Consider the following 24,862-nt stretch of genomic DNA (forward strand, 5'->3'; position numbering starts at 1 on the left):
GAGGACTGTGGATTCATTTAGAAGAGAGTCTGGCCCATAGTAAGCAATTGGTGCACACAAATTACCATAACTATTGTTGGATTTTTTTTAACATCTAAATGCAGAAATAAGCCAAGGAATAATTTGGGCACAAAGGCCTTATGAAACCTTGTATAATAGCCCTGATGGATAGCTGTGGTTACATTCATTACTGGTTGCCAAACATCAAAGCATTGCCCACTCCGTTAATAAAGAGGGGGCAACAGGGTAACTCATGTTTCTACACCAGTACTTCATAGAGTCTGGGTTTCTGGGTGTGCAATAGCAATATGTATTTTGTTGAAGGTTAGTATGTTCTGTACACAAATAAATTTGGAAAATGCTGGATTAAACAGAATTACATAGATGTTTTCTTAAAGGATATGCTAATATAAACCAGCATGCAAAGAAGAGGCCCTAGGCAGCATCCTTTCCCAGACTCTTCTCAGCTATTTTTAGGGATCATGCTGCTAAACATACGTGTGGGACACAACTTCTCAGTGCTGGTCGAGGAAGAATCTCTTGGGAAACTTCTTAAAAATACATGTTACTGCATCCACCTCCAGATTCTGATTACGAAGTCTGGAGTGAGGTCAAGGAATCTGTATTTGTATTTTTAAAGAGCTCCCTCCTGGTGCCTTGTCTCCAAGCAACTCAGAAGAAGAATTTGACCCTTCCCATAATCTTCCCCCCTCTCTTTCTTTCCAACCTGCTCTGAGAAAAAATGACTCCTGTAAAGAAAAGTAGCAAAATAGGAGGTGGTGGGGGATGGGGAGGGAACAGTAATTATTCTGCCACCCAAGAGAGGACTAGAAAATAGAATGTCAACATCAGTAAACACTTTTCCACCAAGTCAGCTACAAGAAACATGGATCTTGGGTGATGAAGGAAACCTAGGATTTGCTGTTAAAAAAACTGGGAAGTCTCAATGTTATCATTTAAACTGGTTTAAGGAAGTTGTCTGGACTCTAGAAATAAGGAATATTCAGTAACGTATCCAGATAAGTTATCTAGAAAACATAATGAGGACCAATATTTATCGTCAGACAAGCACAGCATGAGTTACCTGCGTACCTGTTACACTTTCAAAACCCTTTGGATATTCAACATGAGTGAAAACTAATGATTTAATTACCATAAAAGTATAATTAGGGAAAAGTAGTTGTAGATTTACACATAAAAAAATTCAAACTACTGCCCACAGAATTAATGATAATCTTACGGATTTCCAAGAATTCCCAACAGAACTCTGAGGCAGTCAAATGAGAATGTTGATTTAACTTATTAGAACTTATATCCAACACAATAGGAATAGTTGTGTTCTCATGTGACCACTTAAATTTTAACCTGAGATCAGGCTCCTTAACTAAGAGCTACTTAGAAACAATCAGACCTGATAACACTCTGATCTAACGGATGTACTGTTAAATCTAACCTAAGAGAGACTATCTTATAAGCCCGGTGGTGAGGGACAAATACCATATGATCTCACCTTTAACTGGAACATAATCAACAAAAGAAAAAAAATATATAACCAGAGACATTGAAATTAAGAACAATCTAACAATAGCCAGAGGAGAATGGGGAAGGGACAGTGGGAAGAAGGGTTTTCAGGAACTACTATAAAGGACACAGGGATAAAACCAAGGGGGAGGGTGGAAGCAAGGGAGGGAGGTGGGTTTGGCTGGTTTGGGGGGAGTGGGGGGGGGAGAAAATGTAGACAACTGTAATTGAACAACAATAAAGTAATTTATGAAATAAAAAAAACCTTCTTGGAAATGAGACAGGTTTTTCTTGTGAACAATCTATCTAGGAAGAATTTAGTAAAGAGTGAATGGCTTAACATATTTCTATTTTTACAGGCTGCTTTAAAACTTTCATGGTAAAAATAAAAGAAGATAAAAGCATGACATCACTTCCAGGCTTCTCTCTACACACTCAGGCAATTATTCATTTTAGATGTCTGGCAGAATGGGGTTTGGCTGGGGTCAATCTCTGACTTTTCTATTACCCCTGGTACAGTGGGGGTGGGAGTGAGGATAAATCAGTCTTTGAGACGCCACCCATATTGCAGTCTTCCAGGCTGAAAAAAGACCACCAGTCGTGGCCACTGACCGCAACACGTGATCCTAGCTTCAATCCTATAAAAAATGTTGAGACAATTGGTTGAACTTTATGGAAATAATGAATTCCATATTAGTAAGTGTCAATGATAATTTCCTGATTTCTGTCCTTCCATTTTGGTTATCTAGAGAATCCCATTGTTTGAACGGTTACACACTAAACTATTCAGGGCTGCTGGACGCCATGTTCAACACTTACTCTTAAATAGTTCATAAAAATATTCTTTGTGTTATTCATGCAGCTTTTCTGAAATTTTAAATCATTTTTAAAATTAACATTATCTTTAGCGCTTAAAAATGGATATTTATGTTATTGTTTGTGTTAGTTTAATTTTGATTTTCTCAGGTTCTCTAGGTAAATTTTCATGTCATCTAAAAGTAGCTTTACTTTTTCTTTAATTCCAGGGTCTCTTATTGCTTTCTCTTTTTAAGTGGTGCTGGTCAATAACTCTAGAACAAGGTTCAAAAGTAGCAGAGATAGTGAGCATTCTTGTCTCTTTCCTAATCTTAATAGAAATGTCTCTGTATTTCTCGACTAGGCACAGTGCTGGCTTTGGGACTGAGGCATTCTCTTTAGGAAATATGTATCAACTCTAAGATGCTTTTGTCAAAAGTTGGGCTTTTTTTTGGTTTTTTTTTGGGGGGTTGCATCTAGGAGATAATCATGTGATTATTTCTCTTATATCTACAAACATGGTGTTTATATTAATACATTCCTTAATACTAAATTATCTTTGCATTTCAGAAATGAATCCCATTTGGTCATGGTATATTTTCTTCATATGCTGTTGGGTTCTGTTTTTTAATATTTAATCCAATATTTTTGCAGTGATATTGGATGATTGCTGATAATATGGTTACATGCTAGAATCACGTTCCCCTATGGGGTTAAACCTCAGTTCTCGAATTTAATTTGTTCCAGAAAACCATTCAAGAAGCAGCTTGTTCAAAAACCAAATCTCCCTTCTCTGCTGCCTGAGAAACACATGACTGGCCATGCAGGTGCTAGCATGGAAGGGTTGTAGTGTAGAGGATCGAGATCCAAAGTTTTGTTAGACAGCCAAGACATTTTTTCCATGAACACCGTGGTCGAGAACTGAATTGTTCAGGAATCAAGCCATTTGAGAACCAAGGTTTGACTAAGCACTTTTTAGAACAATCTGCAAAAGGAATTTCATGATTATGGAAAGGGCATGGGAATCAGTGTATTCGGGAGATGGAGAGACATGACTTTAGAGTCACACAGACCTTGTGGAGATTGCTCATCCCTTTTGACTGGGTGACCTCAGTGATGTTTTTCCTCCTCTTCTACCCTCAATTTTCTCATCTGTCAGATAAGAAAACCTACCACAACAGGTTGTATAAGGATTAAACATTAAGATTTCTATAAATTCTTCAGTACAATGTCTGGCACAATATAAGTGCAATGTTCAATGTACAATGTCTGGCACAAAAACATTGGAGACATGTCATTATTAAGGAGTATAATGTTTCCTCTGATGTGTCTCACTTTATTTAAAAAAAAAGACATGGTGTTAGGATATATGGAAACGTATAGTCTCCCCAAGAGGTGCTTAGTGTCTCAGCCAAAATGGTCCCCAGCAGATGTGTTTAGTGAGTCATGTTTGTATTTTGTTCTTTCTTTTAGAGGTTTCAATGCAAAGAGTAAGCTCTGGATGGGTGCCACTTTGAAAGTAATGGGAAAGAAAGACAAAATGTCTTGATCCTCACTAAAGCCAGGGGCTAATTTACCATATTTTTAAGACTATAAGATGCATCGGACCATAAGATGCACCTAGGTTTTAGAGGAGAAGAATAGAAAGAAAAAAATTTTGAAGCAAAAAATGGTAAAATATTTAATAACCTGTGACCTCACTCCACTGTAGCCCCCCTTCCCCACAGCGAGACAGGTAAGCTACATTTGGACTATAAGATGCATCACCCTTTCCTCCCAAGTTTGGGGGGTACATCTTTTAGTCCAAAAAATACAGTAGGTATATCTGCAGTTGTTAGAAACATCTTGAAAGGGGGGTAGATATGAGCGTGTTTTTCTATCTAAAAGTTGAGATTAGCTTTTGTTCTTTTGTTCTCACCCCATAACGTCTTCCAATAGAGGAGAATAGAGAGATGCATTGTCTCTGGGTTGAGGTGTTGGCTACTTTATCTCTTAGTCAGTATCTGACCTCTGGGAAGTCCCTCTGTGCACAGCAGCCCTGCTGCTAAGACTGCCGCATGTGGCGGAGGTAAGGAGAGTGCTCATTTATTGTAACTTTATTCTACAACTCTTTATTACTGATACATTCATTCTACAGCTCTTACTAGCACTGCAGAGATGAAAATGCTATTTACTGCTCCAAGAGTGGTAGACACACAATAATGCAGCTGTGCCGGTGAAAGAGATTGGCCTAAAGTTGGCATTCATGCTGAACCTAGGAAGCTGGAGCTAAATAGAAAAGCAAAACTCATGGTAGACAGTACAGTGCAGGTATTTAAAAACAGGCTCCAGACTGACACTGACCTAAATCTATATATTTAAGTCTGTCTCTTTCTCGCTGTTGAATTTGAACAAGTTCTTTATCTACTGTGTGCTTTAGTTGATTGTCTGTGAAATAAAGGAAAATTACCTAATATATATATATATATATTTGGTGAAGATTGTTGGAGAAGAAATACCTAACACATGTGAATTTGTGGTTTGAAGATTACAGGAGGAAATGTAGGTAAAATATTTAGCACAGTGCTCAGCATGTGAACCCTCAAAGATAATGGCTGTCATTGTTATTTTCTGGTCTTCAACGGTGTTCTTTACTTCTTGCCTCTGTCAATAATCTTATCCTCAGTCATCAAGTTTCTTTTTTTTAAAACAGCTTACTGAGATATTGTTTCAATACCATACAATTCATTCATTTAAAGAGCAGAGCCCAATGGTCAATATAGCCCCAGAATTCTTCACAATCTTATTTTAGAACATTTTTATCAACTACAAAAAGAAACCCCACACCCAGTGCAGTTGCCTCCTATCCCCCCTCCACCACTGCCCCATAACCCGCTCTAAGAGGCCAATCTACTTTCTGTCTCTATGTACTTGCTTATTTTAGGCCTCTCATGTAAATAGAATGAGGCAATATATAAGTTTTTGTGACTGGCTTATTTCACCTAGCACAATGTTTTCAAAGTTTATTTATGTTGGAGAATGTGTTAGTACTTCCTTTCTTTTTTAGGCTGACTAGTATTTCATTGTGTAAGTATACCACATTTTATTTATCCTTTTCCCCTCTCAAGGACATTTGAGTTGTTTCCACTTTTTGGCTATTATGAATAATGATAATAAGAACATTTGTATTCAAGTTATGTGTGAATATTTGTTTTCACCACTTTGCGATATACACCTGCTAGTGGGGTTGTTGTGTTTCATGGCAGCTCTATGCTAACCTTTCAAGAAACATTTGCATTGTCTTCCAAAGTGTCCTTTTACATTTCCACAAGCACCATACGAGGATCCTCTCCATTATTGCCTATCTGTTTCATTATACCCATCCTAGAGTGTATAAAGTAGTATCTCATTGTGATATTGATGTGCTTTTCCCTAATGACTAATGGCATTTTCCCTAATGGCTATTGGCCATTTGTATATCTTCTCTGGAGAAATGTTTATGCAGAATCGTGACCACTGCATTTTTTTGATGTTCAAAAGTTGTATTTTATTTTATTTTATTTTATTTTATTTTATTTTATTTTATTTTACTTTTCAACCACAGTATTTCAGGAGTACAACACAGTGTCCAGACAATCATGTATTTTACAAAGTGATTCCCCTGATATTTAAGGTACCCACCTGAAACCACACATATTTATTACAATATTATTGATTATATTCCCATGCTGTGGTTCTGCATCCTTGTGACTACTTCGTACCTGCCAATTTGTACTTATTAATACCCTCACCTTTGTCACCCAGGCCTCCAATCTCCCTCCCCTCTGGAAACCATCAGTCTGATCTTTGTATCTATGAGTTTGTTTCTGTTTTGTATATTAATTTATTTAGTTCTTTAGATTCCACAAATAAGTAAAAAACGTGCTATTTTTTCTCTGTCTGATTTACTTCACTTAACATACACTCTAGTCCCATCCATGGTGACGCAAATGGTAAGATTTCTGTGGCCCAGTAATATTCCACCGTATATATGTACCACCGCTTCTTTTTCCATTCATCTATTGTTGGGCACTTTAGATGCTGCTGTATCTTAGCTATGGAAAATAATGCTGCAATGAACATAGGGATACATATATCCTTTCAAATTAATATTTGGATTTTTAAAAATATTAACCAGAAGTGGAATCACCTAGTCAGAAAGTGGTTCCATTTTTAATTTTTCTGAGGAACTTCAATACTGTTTTCCATAGTGACTCCACCAGTCTGCATTCCCACCAATAGTGTACAAGGTTTCCCTTTTCTCCACATACTTATTGACACGTTGTTTATTGATTTATTGATGATAGACATTCTGACAGGTGTGAGGTGATATCTCATTGTGCTTTTGATTTGTATTTCTCTGATGATTAGTGACTGAACATCTTTTCATGTGTCTACTGCCCATCAGTGTGCCCTCTTTGGACAAGTGTCTATTCAGTTCCTGTGCCCATTTTTTAATTGGATTGTTTGTCTTTATTGGTGTTGAGTTGTATGTGTCATTTATAAATTTGGGATATTAACCCCTTACAGATTTGATGTATCAATGGTGAATATCTTCTTCTTCCATTTAGTAGGTTATCTTTTCAGTTTCTTGATGGTTTCCCTTGTTGTGCAAAACCTTTTTAGTTTGTTGTAGTTCTGTCTCCTGTTTGTTTGTTTGTTTGTTTGTTTCACTTGCCCAAGAAGATACATCAAAAAACATATTGCTAAGAGAAAAAATGTCAGGGAGTTTACTGCCTATGTTTTTTCATCTAGGAGTTTTTTTGGTTTCAAGTCTTACATTTAAGTTTTTCATCTATTTTGTGTTTATTCTTGTATAAGGTGAAAGAAGGTGGTATAGTTTTATTTTTTTGCATGTATTTGTCAAATTTTTCCAGCACCATTTATTGAATAGACTGTCTTTACACTATTGTATGTTCTTTTTTTTTTCTATTGTATGTTCTTGCATCCTTTGTCAAATACTAATTGACCATATAGGTGTGGGTTTATTTCTGGGCTCTCTATTCTGTTCCATTGATCTGTGTGTCTGTTTTTATGCCAGTACCAAGATGTTTTGATTTCTATAGCCTTGTACTATAATTTGATATCAGGTAGTGTGATACCTCCAACTTTCTCAAGACTGCTTTTGATATTCAGGGCCTTTTGTGGTTCAACATAAATTTTTTGGATTCTTTGTTCAACTTCTGTGAAAAGTGCTATTGATATTTCAATAGGAATTATGTTGAATCTATACATTGCTTCAGGTAATAGGCACATTTTAACAATGTTAATTTGTCCAATTCATGAGCACAGTTTATGCTTCCACTTATTTGTATTTTTTTTCAGTGTCTCATAAATTATTAAGACTTTTACCTCTTTGGTTAAACCTATTCCTAGGGTTTTTTTTAATGCAACTGTAAATAAGATTGTTTGCTTTGTTTCCCTTTCTGATAGTTCATTATTAGTGTATAAGAGATAACCCCACTTTTGCTAAATATTTATTTTGTATTTTGCTACTTTACTGAATTCATTTATCAGTTGTAGTAGTTTTTTTTTTTTTTGGTGGAAGCTTTAGGGTCCTGTATATAAAGTATCATGTCATCTGCAATAATGACAGTATCACTTCTTCCTTTCCAATAATGAATGCCTTTATTTCTTTTTCTTGTCTGATTACTATGGCTAAGACTTCCAATTCTATGCTGAATAAGAATGGTGAAGTGCACACCCCTTTCTTGTTTCTAATCTTAAGGGAGACACTTTTAGTTGTTACCTGTTAGTTTTTCATATGGCCTCTATTATTTTAGATATGTTCTCTATTTTCCCACTTTGCTGGGACTTTTTATCATAAATGAGTTCTAGATTTTGTCAACTGCTTTTTGTGCATCTATTGATGTAATGATATGACTTTCATTCTTCATCTTTATGTGATATATATCATGTTAATTGATTTGTAGATATTGAACTAAAACTTCTATCCCAGGAAAAAATTCCACTTGATCATAGGGTATGATCCTTTTAATGTATTGCTGAATTCTGTTTGCTAATATTTTGTTGAGAATATTTGTGTCTATGTTCCTCTTGAATATTGGTCTTTCTTTGTAGTGTCTTTACGTGGTTTAGAATCAGGGTGAGGTTGGCCTTGTAAAATGAGATTGGAAGTCTTCCCTCCTCTTGAATTTTTTGGAATAGTGTGAAAAGAATAGGTGTTAATTCTTTGAATACTTGGTAAAATTTACCTATGAAGCCTTCCAGTCCATGACTGTTATTGTTGGAAGTTTTTTTATTACTGCTTTGATTTTAGTGGTTGTCATTTATCTGTTCAGAACTTCTGTTTATTTTTTACTCAGTCTTAGAAGATTGTATGTTTATAGGAAATTCTCTCTTAGGTTGTCCAATTTGTTGGCATATAATTGTTTGTAACATTTTATTATAATCTTTTGTGTTTCTGGAGTATCAGTTGTTACTTCTCTCATTCATTTCTGATTTTATTTATTCAGGTCCTCTTTTTTTCTTGATGAGTCTGGTTAAAAGTTTATCAGTCTATTTCTCATTTATCTTTTCAAAGAACTAGCTCTTGGTTTTATTTATCTTTTGTATTTTTTAGACTCTATTTTATTTATTTTCTCTCTGATCTTTATTGTTTCCTTCCTTCCACTCACTTTGGGTTTGTTTGTTGTTTTTTTCTAGTTTCTTTAGGTGTAAGATAAGATGGTTTATTTAACATTTTCCTTGCTGTTTGAAGTAGGGCTGTATTACTGTAAGTTTCCTTTCTAGGACTGCTTTTGCTATGTCTCATAGATTTGGGGTTGTTATGTTTTCATTTTCATTTGTCTCAAGGTATCTTTTGATTTTTCCCCTTGATCTCATTGTTAACAAATTAATTGTCTCATAACATGTCATTTAGCCTCCGTATGTTTGTGTGTTTTTCAGATTTTTAAATATATTTTATTGATTTTGCTATTACAGCTGTCCCAAGTTTTCTCCCTTTTACCCTCTTCAATCCAGTATCCCCCATTTTCTCCAGCAATCTCTTATCTTAGTCCGTGTCCATGGGTCATTCATGTAAGTTCTTTAGCTACTCCATTTCCTATACTGTTCTAAACACCCCCTGTCTATTCTGTACCTACCAATTTGTACTTCTTAATCCCTGCATCTTATCCTCCATTCTTCCCCCTCCCCTTTCAACTGATAACCCTCCAAATGATCCCCATGCCAATGATTCTGCTTCTGTTCTGCTTGTTTGCTTAGTTTGTATCTTAGATTCAATTGTTGATCGTTGTGAATTTATTGCCATTTTAATATTCTTTAATAGTTTTGGTTTTCTTTTTCTTAAATAAGTCTCTTCAACATTTCATATAGTAATAGCTTTGTGATAATGCACTCCTTTAGCTTTACCTTGTCTGGAAAGCACTTTATCTATGCTTAGATTCTAAATGATAGCTTTACTGGAGAGAGTAATCTAGGTTGTAGGACCTTGCTTTTCATCATTTTGAATACTTCTTGCCAGTCCCTTCTAGCCTGCAAAGTTTCTTTTGAGAAATCAGTTGTCAGTTGTCAGTTGTTAGGAACTCCTTCATTGGAAACTCTCTGCTTTTCTCTTGCTGCTTTTAAGATTCTCTCTTTATTTTTAACCTTTAGCATTTTAATTATGATGTGTCCTGATGTGGACCTCTTTACATACATCTTGTTTGGGCTTCTCTGTGATTCTTGGACTTGTGTGTCTGTCTATTCCTTTAGCAAAGTAGGGAAATTTTCTTTCATTATTTTTTCAAATAACTTTTTGATTTCTTGCTCTTTCTCTTCTCCTGCCAGCACCCCTATAATGCAAATTTCATACATTTAAAGTTGTCCCAGAGGCTCCTTACCCTGTCCTCATTTTTGTTTTTGTTTTTTTTTTGGGGGGGGGTTGCATTTTTTTCTTCTTGTTGTTCTGCTTGATTTTTTTTCTTCTTTGTGTTCCAAATCATTGATTTGGTTTTTGGCTTCTTCCACTCCACTGTCGATTCCCTATAAGTTTTTCTTTATTTTATTTAGTGTAATCTTAACTTCTGCCTGGGTCTTTTTATGCTGTCAAAGTACCCAAAGATTTCCTTGAGCATCCTAATAACCAGTGTTTTGAACTCTGCATCTGATAATTGCTTATCTCCATTTTGTTTAGTTCTTTTTATGGAGTTTTGTTCTGTCCTCTCATTTGGGGCATATTTCTTTGTCTCCTCATATTGGCAGCCTTTCTGTGTTTGTTTCTATGTATTAGGTAGAGCTGCTTTGACTCCCTGTCTTAGAAGTGTGGCCTAATGTACAAAAATACATTAAGGTGGATGGGGCAGAGACTTACATAATCACTTGGGTAGGGCAACCCATGTGAACCAGGTCGATGGAGTCTCAGATACAGTGTCACCACTCTGTGGCTCTGTGTGGGGCAGGCCTGACCCTCTTATGGGAACTCCTTTGGAAGTCATTCTCTGCTTTTCTCTTGCTGCTTTTAAGACTCTTTGTCCTTAACCTCTGTCATTTTAATCATGATGTGTCTTGATATGGACCTCTTTGGATTCATCTGTTTGGGCCTCTGCGCTTTCTGGACTTGTGTATCTTTTTTCTTCTCCAGATTAGGAAAGTTTTCAGTCATTATTTCTTCAAACATGTCCCTAAGACCTTTCTCTCTTCTCCTCTGGTTCCCCTATGATATGATGTTGTTACAGTTGATGTTGTTCCTCCTTTTTTGCTTTTTGCTGCTCTGATTGGGTGTTTTCTGCTACCTTGTCTTCCAAATTGGTGATTTGATCCTATGCTTCATTTAATCTTATGTTGACTCCTTCCTGTGTATTCATTTCATTATTGTATTTAGCATTTCTGACTCATTCTTCTCCATGGTTTCTATGTCCATTGTTATGCTGTTGAAATTCTCACTAAGTTTCTTGAGCATCCTTATAACCATTGTTTTGAACTCTACATCTTGCTAATTGCTTGTCTCCTTTCATTGTTTTGTTTTTTTTTCTGAAAATTTCTCCCATTATTTCATTTGGGGTATGTTTTTTTGTCTCTCCATCTTTTTCTGTCTCTCTGTGTTTTTTTTTTTCTGTGTATTTCAAGATCTGCTATGTCTCTCAGTCTTGATAGGATGGCTTTATATAATACATGTCATGTGGGACCCAGTGGCTCAATCTCCCTTTTTACTCGAGTTAGGTGTTCTAGGAGTGTCCTTTCTGAAGATCATGTGAGCCCTCCTGTTGAAAGTGAGTCTTAATTTCTGTTGGTATGTCTGTGGATGGAGTTGACCCTCAGGTTGTGAGAATTGGCCACTACCACAGTGCACATGTCAGGGATAACCCCTCAAAGTAGATTTAGCACCAGCAAGTTCTGGTGCCAGCCAAGAGCTACCTTTGGATGTGCTGGTTGTGGAACTAATTGGGTCATGCTGTGATGTGATCTGAAGCCAGCCACCAGATGTATTGGTTTTGGGACCTCTAGGGAGAGACTCTGATGCAGATAGTATCAGAAACTGCTTGTGACTGGTCCTGGGCTACCTGTTAGGAGACACAACATGATCCACATTTGATAGCTGCCTGTGCTGGGCTTGGATATGTGTGAGAGCAGTCAAGCTGCATTCCAAGGCTAGCTGCCATCAGTACTGTCCTGAGGCAGGTCAGCAAAAGGCCCAAGGCACTACAAGAGCCACTGCCATCTTTTACTGCCTGTTAGGTGCAGCCACCAAAAAAACCTCAGATGGTATACAAGTTTCATGAGTTGGGTTCTTTGAGAGCCACATGGCAAGTGATGTTCACCAGGTTAGTACAGATTCAAGCGTGGTCCCAGTGCTGGTCCTAGACCACCAAGCAAATGTCTCAGGGTACGCCAAAGTCACCAACAACTCACCTGTGGTCTTTGGACCTTTTTGTTGGGACAGGGTGTCTGGGAATCATCAGGCTAGAGCCAATAGAGTTCATCAGACTAGAGAAGATTATGTCTTGGCCATGTGGAGAGTGTGCTCTGCACAGGAATGGTGGCACCCGTAGGGCATGCCAGAAGATGACCCTTGCTTTATAGCCACAAAACTCAGCCTCTCCCTGTATATCTCCAGCACCACCCTGAGCCCACCTGGAATTCTCCAAGAGTTTTTAAAGAAAGGCTGCAATGCTGATGTGGGCTTGTTGCTGCCAGCAAAGCCCACAGCTGTGGGAGAGTTGGATAGAGCAGGGACTCAGTGAGCTAGCATAGTTCCCAAGGTTAATATGTATAGGAGGAAGGCTCCACACTGGATCAGTGACGCCTGTGGGTGTTTGGGGAAACAGCCTTTTCCCTAAAGCCACACAACTCAGTTTTTCCTTGTGTATCTCTAGCACTCCCAAGCTTGCCTGAAGTTCTTCAGAAAGTTTTTAAAGAAAGATTGAAGTATGGGTTTGGGTTGCCACTGCCAGCAGAGCCCACAACCAGCAACCTGGGTGTGGCAGGGCCTCAAGGAGACTACAGGGTATATCTATTGCAGGTCCCCAGACAAATGCCATTTTGGAGGAGTAGTTTACCTAGCAAAGATGACATTAGTGGATGGTACAGGAGAGGGATTCAACACAGAGACATTGGTGGCTGTCTCTCCAGCTCTCTCTGAAGCCACACAACTCAATTTCTCCCTGTGTGACCCAGGAAACTTCTGAGCTACTCTTTTGCCACCCAGAATGAGTGTGTGTGAGTGAAATTACATGTACAGTCCTTGTAAGGAGATGCCTGGGTTTCCAGCAGCCTTCTGCCTCACTCACAGCTAGATGTTATGTGGGCTCTTCTTTTGAGCACCGGTGCTCTGGGCTGGGGAGCCCAGCCCATTGATCCTCTGCAACTGACATAACCTAACCCTCCAGACTCTCCACTGTAGCTTATGGGTGTGGAGCCTGCCAGTTTCATGTCTCTGCCCCTCCTGCTAGTCTTGATGTTGCTTCTTCCATATATGCTCAGTTTTAGGACTTCTGTTCAGCTAATCTTCAGACAGTTATTCAGGCTGATTGTTCTATAATTTAGTTGTAATTTTAATGTCTTCATGGGAGAAAGTGAGTGCAACTTCTACCTACTCCACCATCTTGGATCCTTAGAAGTTGTGTGTCATCCACAAATTGGTTTCAGCTCTCTCAGCCTTCACCGAAGTCACTGACCAACACAGCTTAATTCTCTCCTTTAGTACATTACTTTTGCATGAAGAACATATAAACCACTAACTTTGTCATTATTTTCTGTGTAGCAACCACAGGTTTAAACAGAACATTTAACTCCTGACGTTCTTTTCAAAATATGTCGTATATCTAGAGAAAACAGTTGCACTACCACTCCAGAGAAGCCCCATTTTCAGTTTTAAGAGTTCTTTTTATAATTTAGATACAAATCTCTTAACAGATATGTGATCTGCAACTGTTTTCTCACATTCTGTGGGTTGTCTTTTCACTTTCTTGATAGTATTATTGGCACACAAAAGTTTTCCAAGTTCCTATTTACTATAACAATAGAAATCTATGTTTCAGCATTTTCTTCTAAAATAATATTCAAGTTGGTACTTTCAATGGAAGAGTTGCCTTGTACTTGGCTGACAAAAGTGAAACCCTCAGTATGAAATTCCTGTGCTCTCAACCTTTCCTCACACACAGTCACTGATCTACATGACATATGCTCTCATCTGCTTTTCTCCATGTGTTCTCTTGGAATGAGGAGCGCTTCATCTAGTCAAGGCCAACCCTTCAACTATGTTCTTGACCCTGTTCTCTCTTTCTGCTCTCAGGACCCTACTCCATCATTTGGCCCACCTTTCTCCTAGACATTTACCATTTTCCTCTCTATCTTCCTTCAGACTATGCACCTGTATTTGCATTCTTAGATAATAGCATCAACAACTACCACTACCCAAATTTGCACCAGACTCTCCCCTATACCCACCTCCCAGTACCGATAAATCATCTTGGCCTGATAACTTCGATCTCCCTTATGTATCACAGTCAGAATCTTGCTATCTTATGTTTTAGAATAATTGCTTAGCATCTCTCCCCTGAAATATTGTAGAAGTCTCTAACTGGTCTTTGTGCCTGTAGTTCTGCCACCATTAAAAGCCACCCTCCTTAATACATCAAGAACAATTTAAAGCATCGCAGGTTCAATTCCCAGTCAGGGCACATGCCTGGGTTGCAGGCCATGGCCCTCAGCAACCGCACATTGATGTTTCTCTCTCTCTCTCTCTCTCTCTCTGTCTCTCTCTCTCTGTCTCTCTCTCTCTCTCTCTTTCTCCCTCCCTTCCCTCTCTAAAAATAAATAAATAAAATCTTCAAAAAAAGTAAACAAAATGAGCAAATTTGTTTTTTAAAAAAGAACAATTTAAAAATTGAATAAGGAATGGGAATTGTTACTTTACAAGGTAGTGTACATACTGGGTATGTAACTTGTGATCACCCTTTTATTTTTCCTGGGCCACAGGTTTCTTATATCTGTGAAACCGCAATGATAGTGGGAACACAGCAAATGGGAGCCCTTCCATGGTAGCGACACCACACTGTCTCCTAGGACATCCCTGAGTCTGCAGAAAACCAGAATTGGACCTATGAGAGCTGTGAGGAACCTGCAAAATTCAAAAGCTCCTTGGAGAGCTCTTAAGAACACAGACAATGGTTTCCTTTCCTATAATATGAGGTTATGTAAATATTAAAATGAATAATAAAGACAAAGTACCTGACAGTATAACTGGCAAATAATAAGCATGGGATAAAAAAATAGAAAATAAACAAAAACAAACTCCAAGCAGAAACAACTATGCTGAGAAGCTGATTCTTCTTACTGTTTAAGTATTTATTGCCCATTGCTTGTTTACTGGCATGCTTTTTAATCTATAATTATTCTATCCAAAAGTGTGCTTCCATTGATACTGATTGGTGGTGAATGAGTTTTCTCATGCTAAAGGCTAGTCAGCAGTGGGATGATAGGATGATCCAGGATGTCTGTTTAAGAAATTCAAAGCAATTAGTGTTCCCAGAATGTTAACCTGGTTAACTGTCAGTTGTCAGAGGTCACCTCAGCTTTCAGCTTCCCAATCATGGTATTGTCTGTCCTTGCTGTGTACAGGCTGGCATCAACCCCAGTTTCTCCTCTGAGATTCCACAGAAGATCCTGATGGAGGAGGGTAATGCTCAGAAAGAGGAGCCCCAGGAGAATGGAGCCAGTGATGTGTGGCACTTAGGTGAGAACTCTCTGGGTGTGCACTTCATCCTCAGAGATTTTCAGTAAATATTTACGGATACCTACTCTCCACCATACGTACAGAATGACTGCACATTGAGTTCAGCGAGCAGCAGGAAGATAGTCTCAGGCTGGCAACCCTTGTCTAGAGCTTTGATCTTGGGCTTACTTACCACCAGGAAGACACGTTGAACTTGGACCAGATACTGAATGGTTGGCAGGGCAAAGCAGCTGGCATGGCGAGGTTTCTGCCAGTGACTCCTCATTCAAACATCAAAGCTCACACAAAAAGGGGTGGATGGGATGGGACACATGGAGAAAGGCACCGCATTTTTTAGGGTCTCCAGAAGAGGGGCTGACCCTGCTGTCACCTTCCAGAAGGGACGAAGCTGCAACACAACCACTCCCAATTCACAGGGCTTGTGCTGCTGGTTGAGTCTTTAATATGTTCCTGGCATTCAAAACTGAATAAATGAACTCATAAAATATATATTTTCCTCATTATTTTTTATTATGCTTCAGAATGTCAAGTAACCGGGGGTTGGGGAGGAGGTGCTGGAGGATATGCTGGGAACCTGGTGTCAGGTAACCTCATTAGTATTTCCCTGAAACCAGCTCATTTTCTCTGTGCTGCAAAGTCCTCTTTATTAAGAGCAGTTTCAAGCTAGATTAAATTTTTCCTTTAATTGTTGTACTAAGTTCTAGACAGAGAAGTTAACATAGAAATCTCCTGTGTTAGCATTAGTAAGGGTTGTCCAGAGAATCAGAATCAATAGAATATACATACAAACATAAATGTGTGTGTATGCATATATACACATCCACACACGGGGTATATATATACACACACACAGAGGGTGGGCAAAAGTGGGTTTACAGTTGTTCATATGGAAAATAATAGTTAATAAATAATAACATAAGAATAAACTGTTCATGTACTCAAAACTATAAACCTACTTTTGCCCCACCCTGGAAAGAGAAAAAGAAAAGGACGGGGGGGCGGGGCAGGGAAGAGAGAGAGAGAGAGAGAGAGAGAGAGAGAGAAAGAGAGAGAGAAAGGGTAGAGATTTTTCCTAAGGCATTGAAACATTGTCTCCTGTGGTTGTGGGCTGTGGGCTGTGGGTTGTGGGGCTGGGAAGTCTGGAATTTGTAGGGTAGGCCTGCAGGCTGGAAATTCAGGCAGCACTTCTATGTTGCAGTCTTGAGGAGAATTCCTTGTTTGTGAAACCTCCGTCTTTGTTCTTAAGGTCTACCTGTTGGATGAGAACAACTCACATGATAAAAGCCCATTTGCATTTCTCAAAATATACTGATTTAAATGTTAATTGCTTCTAAGAAATATCTTCACAGCAAAATCTAGACTGGTGTTTGACCAAACAACTGGGCACCACAGCCTTGCCAAGTTGACACAAAATTAAGCATCACAGTCCTTTAACCTTAGGGAGTTTATCTCTTGAGCAGAAGTGAAAGAGAAAACAGAAAAAACTGCAATCCAATAATGTGAAGTACATTGACACCTAACCAAGACTGGGGAGGGAGCTGGGAAAACTTTCTGGAGAGTATGATCTCTGAACTGACTGTGGCTGGTTCTGAGGGACGAGGTGAATGAACACGATACAGGGGAATAGCTGCAAGAAGTGCATCATGACTGACACTTCCTCGCCTTGCAGGAAGAGGAGGGAGGGAATAGCAAGCCACTGGGTGGAAACATAACCTGGAGAAACCAAACAACTTGTTGTTGTTGTTGTTGTTGTTGTTTAATTGTTAAAGCTAAACTGAGGATTCTGGGTTTATTTCACCCTAAAGGCATGGAGGAGTTGCTGAAGAATTCTTAAGATTGAAGTGATGAGATTAGATTTTTAGTATTTGGGACTAATTCACATATTCAACAAATATTCGATAGTGTCTGTTGTGTATGAAGTACTGTGGGAGGCTGTAGGGGTGTAATGGTCTGGGACCTCACAAAGCTGAAAATTTAGTGGGGAAATTAGGGAAAAAACGAATATAATAATTACAAATTTTAAGTAGTGCTATTGAGACAGACTTCATTTAGAAACTTTATAATTCCAGCGTCTGCCTACTGCTTTCCCCACCAGCCATCACATAAGTACAAGCTTCAAATGCTGAGTAATCACTCAGCTACCACTCCATGCCCCATCCCCTCTGAGCCAGACACGGAGGGTCTTGGATTTGATGCTTATGGACTCTCTTTCTTGAAAGTGTGAATCTTAGCTTTCCCTTTAGGCCCTTCCATCTTCCATTGCCTTGGCTGAGCCTTGCCTACCACACACCCAGGGTTCCTCCAGCCTCAGGCCCAGTGACACTTCCTCTCCCCAAGCACCTGAGCTTGCTCTCCGCTCTCACTAGGAGTGGGGGTTAAGAATACTATCAGGTGATAAATGAAGGCAAAGGGAATGGAGAGAAGAGTACTATTAACAGGTATTTAAGAGGTAAAAAATGACATGACTTAGTGATGAATTAGTAACAGAGGTTGAGAAAAAACTAAGAGATTGAGGACACTTTCCAAATTGGGGGATTGGGCGACCTTTATTTAGTTATAGAATATAACAAAGAAGGAGGGTTAAGATGTGGTAATGGGGAAAGGTGATAAAGATTTGGACAAGCATGATTGGCAGTGCCCAGGAGACATCCCTGTAAAGGTGCACAATATGTTATCACCGCCTTCTGCCAATTGCACCCCTCAACACTCCATTGTTATACTGAGAGGGTTGTCACAGTTGGACCAAAAAACAAGGGACTGATATTTTCAACAGGATCAAAGCATTCAACTATTTACAAAGTCACTGAGAGGTTAACATGAAATACTAATCGCCCATGAGAGAGAAAACTTTCTTTTGAGGACAAATTACCAGTGAATTATTCATTAGGGATACTGTTGTTTTCTACCCATTTGGATCCTTCAAAATTGCCTGTGTAAGAAATTTTCCACCTGCATGGTCACTTTGATAAACGTTAGGAACTGGATAGAATGAAGGACAAAACGAAATGCAACAGAAATATAATCAACCACATCAGTGCTTGTCTTGATTGCATTGTCTGTCAGTGCTCAGCAGACCAGAGGAAGGAAAAGTAATGAGGTGGTCCCCGCTCCAGCACTCCCATTGGTGGGGGTCCTCAGACCTCACCTGGGCTTTTTGGAGAGGAAACGGGGAGAACCACAGAAAACTGTTGGCAGGCATGGGGAGAGGGGGGAAAATAGCCTTTTAACCGTATCCATATTTGCCTTCTTATCTAGCAAATTCAGTCAATATATTTAACTCCCCCCTCGTGTATTGTTGGGTTGCTAAGCCTTTTGTAATGCTAGCTTTAATATTAACTTTACAGGTATGGAATACCCATCTACCCATGTTGAAATTCTAGAAGTTCTTATGCCAATCTTATAAATATACTACAAATGCCTTGGGCAGCAACCCCTTGAAATGAATAAGAGAAGGACTTTTAAATAGACCTTATTTTTATTCCTATTGGAGAAACACAGTAAATAAATTTCAGTCATCTTCTTTAGGCATATTTGTAATTCATAGAAAGTGTCCTGGTTCCTGAGAATAGCCAGAAATCCCAATGAGTTATAAACACCATTCTCTGTAGCTCAGAACTAAATGCTTCAAACAATCATTTAGAACTTTGTGAGCTCTGATAAATCACTAGTCATAGCTGGGTGCTGTATAATAATGTTTTATTAGCCCTCTTAACAACTGCCCTGAGAGAAACAATGCAATTAATATCCCCATAATGTGAAACATCAAAAAGGTTAAGCAAGTAGCCCTAAGCCTCCGTGACGTAGCCAGTACATTGGAATATTAAATCATTGAGTTTCCAATCCAACACTTGACCCAACAGTCAAAATAAAGGTACATGATTCATGCTTATTTCTGTGAGGATAATAGGATCTGTGACTATACAGTCATCATAAGATGAAAAAAGGACAGCAGTCAAGAGAAGGCAGAGAGATTCAGGATCTTAACCGGGCCCTTAGGGATATTCTATTGAGCGCCTTGACTTGGATGGATACCTTTGTTTTGCACATCAGGGAACAGAATCTGTAATGCTTTATTGGACTCTGAGTTCTGTGGCTGGAGCTCATCTTTCTCTTTCTTCCTAGCCTCACATAATGGTTCCACTTCCTACATGGCCACTGGCTATTCCTGTATTTGTCAGGCAAGGAGGAGCCAGTGCAAGTTTAGAACAAGGAAATGACATAATTAAAATGGTATTAGATATAAAATCTAAAATTCAGAGCCCCTCGCCCCTCCCTCCAGATCTGTCCCCACCCCCAGCTCCCTGGGTCTTTTCTCCCACGCCCCCTCCTTGCACTGTGGACACAGGCAGGTGAGCTGCACGGTCACCACTTCCCTGACCTGCCTGGGCCTCACTGTGCCCCTGCCTTGTTCATGTCATCATCTCTGCCTAGAAGGCCTCGTCTTTCAACGTGAAGGTCTCATATGTTTCCTTAATGGACTGATTGGGCAGAGATACCTTTTTATGTTTATAGTATTTTTAATACTACATTATCACATTACACTTATCGTACATTCCTTATTAGAGACAAATTACAAATATTTTATCTTATTTTCACCTCCCACCCATCTCAGCATACCACATGGAACACAGTAGATGCTTAGTGAATTTGCCTTTGTGTTTAACATTCCTCATGTTCTGAATCCTGTTCCCTGCTCTGAGTTGTCAGAAGTCTCTAGTGCATTGAAGTCTGCTTATATCTGACATACCCATTGGAACACTTATTCTTGCCCAACATGCCTCAAAAAATATACATACATTGTATTAAAGGAGAATTTGAAATCAAGGTTTAAGATAACTAGAGGGATGGAGGATGTCAGGTGAAAGAAAAAATAATGAAAAGCAACCAGGAAGAGAGGCTGAGTTTTTTACAAAATTAAGGAGTACTGCTGATAGAGTACTGTTTCTGTGATGAGCAGATAAGCTACAAAGAAAACTCCTTGTTTTAAGCCTGCCATGCAACAAATGTAGACCAATTCAAGGTCCTCAAGTAATTAGAAAAGTGGGCCAGACAAACACAGCTGGGATAGGTCCCTCTAAAGGGGACACACACACACACACACACCACCCCCCTGTTCCTGTCTCACTCCCACACGCAGAAAATCTAACGGAAAAGACTGGGAGCAGGGCAAAAAGAAACATTTTATACAAGAGGTTAATCAAATGTCCAAGTGTACCTAGATTATTCTCATGATTGATTAGAGAACCAATCTTTAAATAGTTTGAACATAAATCAGCATATAGTGATAAATTTTCACTTTAATTTTGGTTAATTGTCTGGTGTTAGTGTGAAGAGTTAATGTGTTATCTATGCTTCATATTTTTAAATATGTATGTGAGAACATAGAGTAAAATCCAAATATCTAATAACGTTATTAAAATAAAAATACATAGAAGACATAAACAAAAAAAGAGTAGAAAGCAAAATCTTTATTACCATAGTAAAATACTGTAGCAGTAATTTGAAGCTGAGCTTCCTAGCAACTAGGATACAAATAAAACACTGATTTACAAAGTTTTTCTTAATAATGATTGCAAACCTAGTGTGTGAAAATGAAGATACCTTTTCTAATTAATGAAAATATACTGATTTTGTAAGAGAGAGAAAATGTATGCTGGTACTGAATTCTAAAAAGAGTTTACGAGGAGGAACTCAACTTGCAGAGGTCAGTATAATGCAGTAGTTGATGCCACTGACAACAGCCCCACAGGAAAAGGACCAGTGCAGCTAGAAATTGCTTTTTGATGAGGACACAATGTCTAGTGAAATAAGCCACACATGGGGGACAAGCCCTGCATGATCTCACTTATATGTGGGATCAAATCAATTACATACAAGAGAAGAGGAGAAAATTGATTAGCAGATGCACAAGGGTGAGGGAAATGGGGAGACACTGGTCAAAGGGCACAGAGTTCCGGTTAGGTAGGAGGAAGAAGTCTGAGGTCTAATGCACAGCATGGTGACTGTAGTTAACGCTGCTGTGTCGGATATTGGAGGAGGGATAAGAGTAGATTCAGGTGTTCTCATCACACACATGCACAAAGGTAATATGTGAGAAGATATGTTAATTACTTTGAAATGTGGTCATCATTTCCCTATATGTACTCCCATCATCCAATCATCATGCTTTATACCCTAAATCTATGCCATTTATATTTGTTAATGAAAAAAAGGAACTACATTTGGAGTGCTCCCAGTGTGCTGTCCAGCCCCTGTACAAAGTGCCATACCTATATTATCAATATAATTCATAAAAATATGAGTTTGATGTTATTAGTCACACTTTTCAGAATAGAAGTTTGTTTCTTAGTGAAGGTAAATAACATTCAAATTCCTTGGCTAGTAAAGGGGCTGAGGTCAGGGTTTAAATCCAGGTTTACCTGACTCCAAAATCATGATCTATTCACTGCACTCTGTACATAGAAACTTCTTGATTCTCTTCTAGGCTATCACTGCAAACACAGGACAAAACGCACAGATTCGGGACATAAAAATTAAGTCCAACCAGTCTTTGCTAATGAAAGGGTACAATAGCAAAATTAATTCCAAATGAAATAATTCATATATGACTCTTCACCTTTCCCCAACCGAGAGGGTGAAGGATCCACAAAAGTAAGAGCAGGTACTCTTACCATCACCGATCCTGGAGAAAGAAACAGCAAAGTCACTTCTCCTGTGTAGTTTACAACACAATATCCTCAAGTGGACAACAGGAAATGGCAGAAGAAGGTGTGGCTCTGGTCTGTGATAAAACAGGGGACTTTGTTTAAAAAAGAAAAACCCAGGAAATGGAAAATGTAGAAGGGAAGAGCTCATTTTTTTTCTTTCTATTTTTTTCTTTAATTTAATTAATTAATTTATTTTTAAAGATTTTATTTCTTTATCTTTAGAGAGAGAGGGGAAGGGAAGGAGAAAGAAAGGGAGAGGAACATCAGCTGGTTGCCCTTCGCACCACTCCAGCTGGGGACCTGGCCAGCAACCCAGGCCTGTGTCCTGACCAGGAATCAAACTGGTGGCCTTTCAGTTTGTGGGTGACACCCCACCCATTGAGCCACACTAGTCAGGGCTCTTTCTATTTTTTAAAACGTCACAACTAGGAGGAAGTCTGGTAAAATATTGACTACTACAATAATAATAGTTGTTAAATTTTGAGTGCCTTCTATACGTTTTAGGATGCTGGGGTCTGCACTTCACATTTCACTCCTGCACCTTGTCGATGTCTCTACTTAGGGTCAGCACGGCCTCACGACAGCTGTTGAAAACTATAACTAACTCATCAGGTGTGAGACAGTTCACTGGATCTCGTCATTTAAAAAAGTTACATTAAATCGATATTCTTTGAGCTTTTTCCATGTATCTATCAAGTCATGGAGTATGGTTTACACAAATATGAAAAAAGTGATCCATACAGCTTTCAAGGAGCTTGGCTATAGTAAAAGAGATTGAAGAGTCAACAGATTTTTTTAAAATGACAGTGAGAGGAGGCCAAGGAGGATCGTTAGTTTGTCTAATGATTGGGAATTATTCATAATGCAGATATTTCCCCTGATACCGTTCCTATTTAGAGAAGAGTTGGAGGGGAGCGTTTAAGAGCATGTATTCTGGAATTGTGTTCAAAATTCTGCCTCTATCTGCCTTATTAGTTGAGTAAACATTGGTTTCTCTGGCCTCATTTTTTCACTTAGAAAATGGGGATAATAAGAGTATTTACCTTACAGAGTTGCTAGAAAGGTTCAACTAATTAATACTGGAACATATTTGGAAAAGTGCCAGGAGCTAACTGAGTGAAGTGAGAGAAACTGGAGTTGAGGTCAGATCACGGATGGTCCTCCTGAGCCATTCTATGTATGCACTTCAGCTTTTGCTCTGATTGAGTTGGGGACCATTGCAATGTTTTGAGCAGGGAGTAGTGAGATGCCTTAAATGTTTTGAAAGAATCTCTCTGGCTGCAGTGTTGGGAACAGCCTGCATGGGGGGCGAAGCATTAACAGAGCAGGGGTAATCAAAGTCAAGACATAGTGATAGATTAGACCTGGGTGGTAATAACAGTGGAAGCGGTAAGTGCTTGAATGTCAAGTTTACATATTTCAAAAGTAGAGCCAAAAGGATTTTCTGATGGAATGGATTTGAATGGTAAGAGAGATAGAAAAGTCAAGGATGACACCTAGGTTGTAGGCCTAATAAGGGAAAGGCTTCAGTTATGACTGGGTGTTTGGGGGGATGGAGGGAGGACTTTCAGGATACCAGTGTTGGAAATGTTGAATGGGAGAGGACTAATAGAAATCCGAATGGGCAGGGGCCTGGAGCCTACAGTTCAGGGGAGGTGGCCGGGCTGGAGGTAAATCTGAAAGTCATCATCACAGAGGTGTTATTTAGTGCCATGGAACAGGATGAGGTCACTATGGGAGTGAGTGTAGATAGACAAGACAGGCATCCAAAGTCTGGACTTCGGGCACTCCCCCTTCTCAGAGTCTGGGAGAAGAGAAGGGACCAGCAAAGGAGACAGTGGGGTAGGATGAAAACCATGAAAATGTAGTGTCATGGGAGTAAAATAAAATCGTTTTTAGGAGAAAAAAGCGTGTTAATTGCTACTAATAGTTCAAGTGAGGTGAGGACTGAGAAACCTTCAAACTGAGTAGTTTGATCTCCATAAGATTAATTCTAGGGACACAGTAGAAGCAAAAGCCTGACTGGAGCAAATGCAAACGGAGAACTTGGAATCAGATTTTCTTAATAATGCTTTAACTCTTTAAAACTCAGGAGTTTTGCCCTGATTGAGCAATAAAAAGGAAGTGGAGTTGAGAGAGTTGTTTTTCTTTTTTTTAATGGGAAAAGTAACAGGACTTTATGATGATGGTGATGATCCAGTAAACGGGGAAACTGATGATGTGGGAGAGGAGAGAGAACTGCTTGAGCACCTCAGGGTTGCAAGGATCCCAGTGTGTTTCTGCGGGGTGGGAGGTGGGGGAACTCCTAGGCACACCAAGCTACCTATAGGTGAACCTCTCCTGCAGATTAGAAGTTAGACTATTACTTGCACAAATGAAAAGTGCATTAAATAAGCTATTTATTGAGTGCCTACGAGTGTCATTCACGGTGTCAGGGACGTTGCATTATGGAAGTTTATTAGCCACCCTGTAGCATCAAGATCATTATTACTTCACTGCAGATGAAGAAATTGTTGTGGGAGCTAAAACAACTTGCCCAAAGCCATGTTGATCCTAGGTTAGTGTGCACTTCTTTGTGCTCTTTCTGGCTGTTGTGAGTCCCTTGAGGGCCAATGGCCTTTATCTTTGTAACCCTGCAAGGCTT

General features: G+C 39.0%; 1 protein-coding gene across 22 annotated transcripts in view; it reads left to right on the forward strand.

Annotated features, from left to right (window-relative positions):
• The window catches only part of PHLDB2 (pleckstrin homology like domain family B member 2), a 235,180-nt gene that overhangs the window by 99,391 nt on the left and 110,927 nt on the right, over positions 1-24,862 (forward strand). For 20 of the 22 annotated variants that reach the window (XM_045851269.1, XM_045851268.1, XM_045851270.1 and 17 more), the window contains one exon: positions 15,397-15,511. The exons of the other annotated variants lie outside the window; for them this stretch is intronic. In XM_045851269.1, coding sequence (XP_045707225.1) covers positions 15,445-15,511 — 67 coding nt within the window. In that variant the 5' untranslated portion in view covers positions 15,397-15,444. The remainder of the gene's footprint in view (positions 1-15,396; positions 15,512-24,862) is intronic. 22 annotated transcript variants of the gene reach the window in all.

The sequence above is a fragment of the Phyllostomus hastatus genome, unplaced genomic scaffold (assembly GCF_019186645.2).
Source record: "Phyllostomus hastatus isolate PE091 unplaced genomic scaffold, TTU_PhHast_1.1 phas_contig_86, whole genome shotgun sequence".
Taxonomy (NCBI): domain Eukaryota; kingdom Metazoa; phylum Chordata; class Mammalia; order Chiroptera; family Phyllostomidae; genus Phyllostomus; species Phyllostomus hastatus.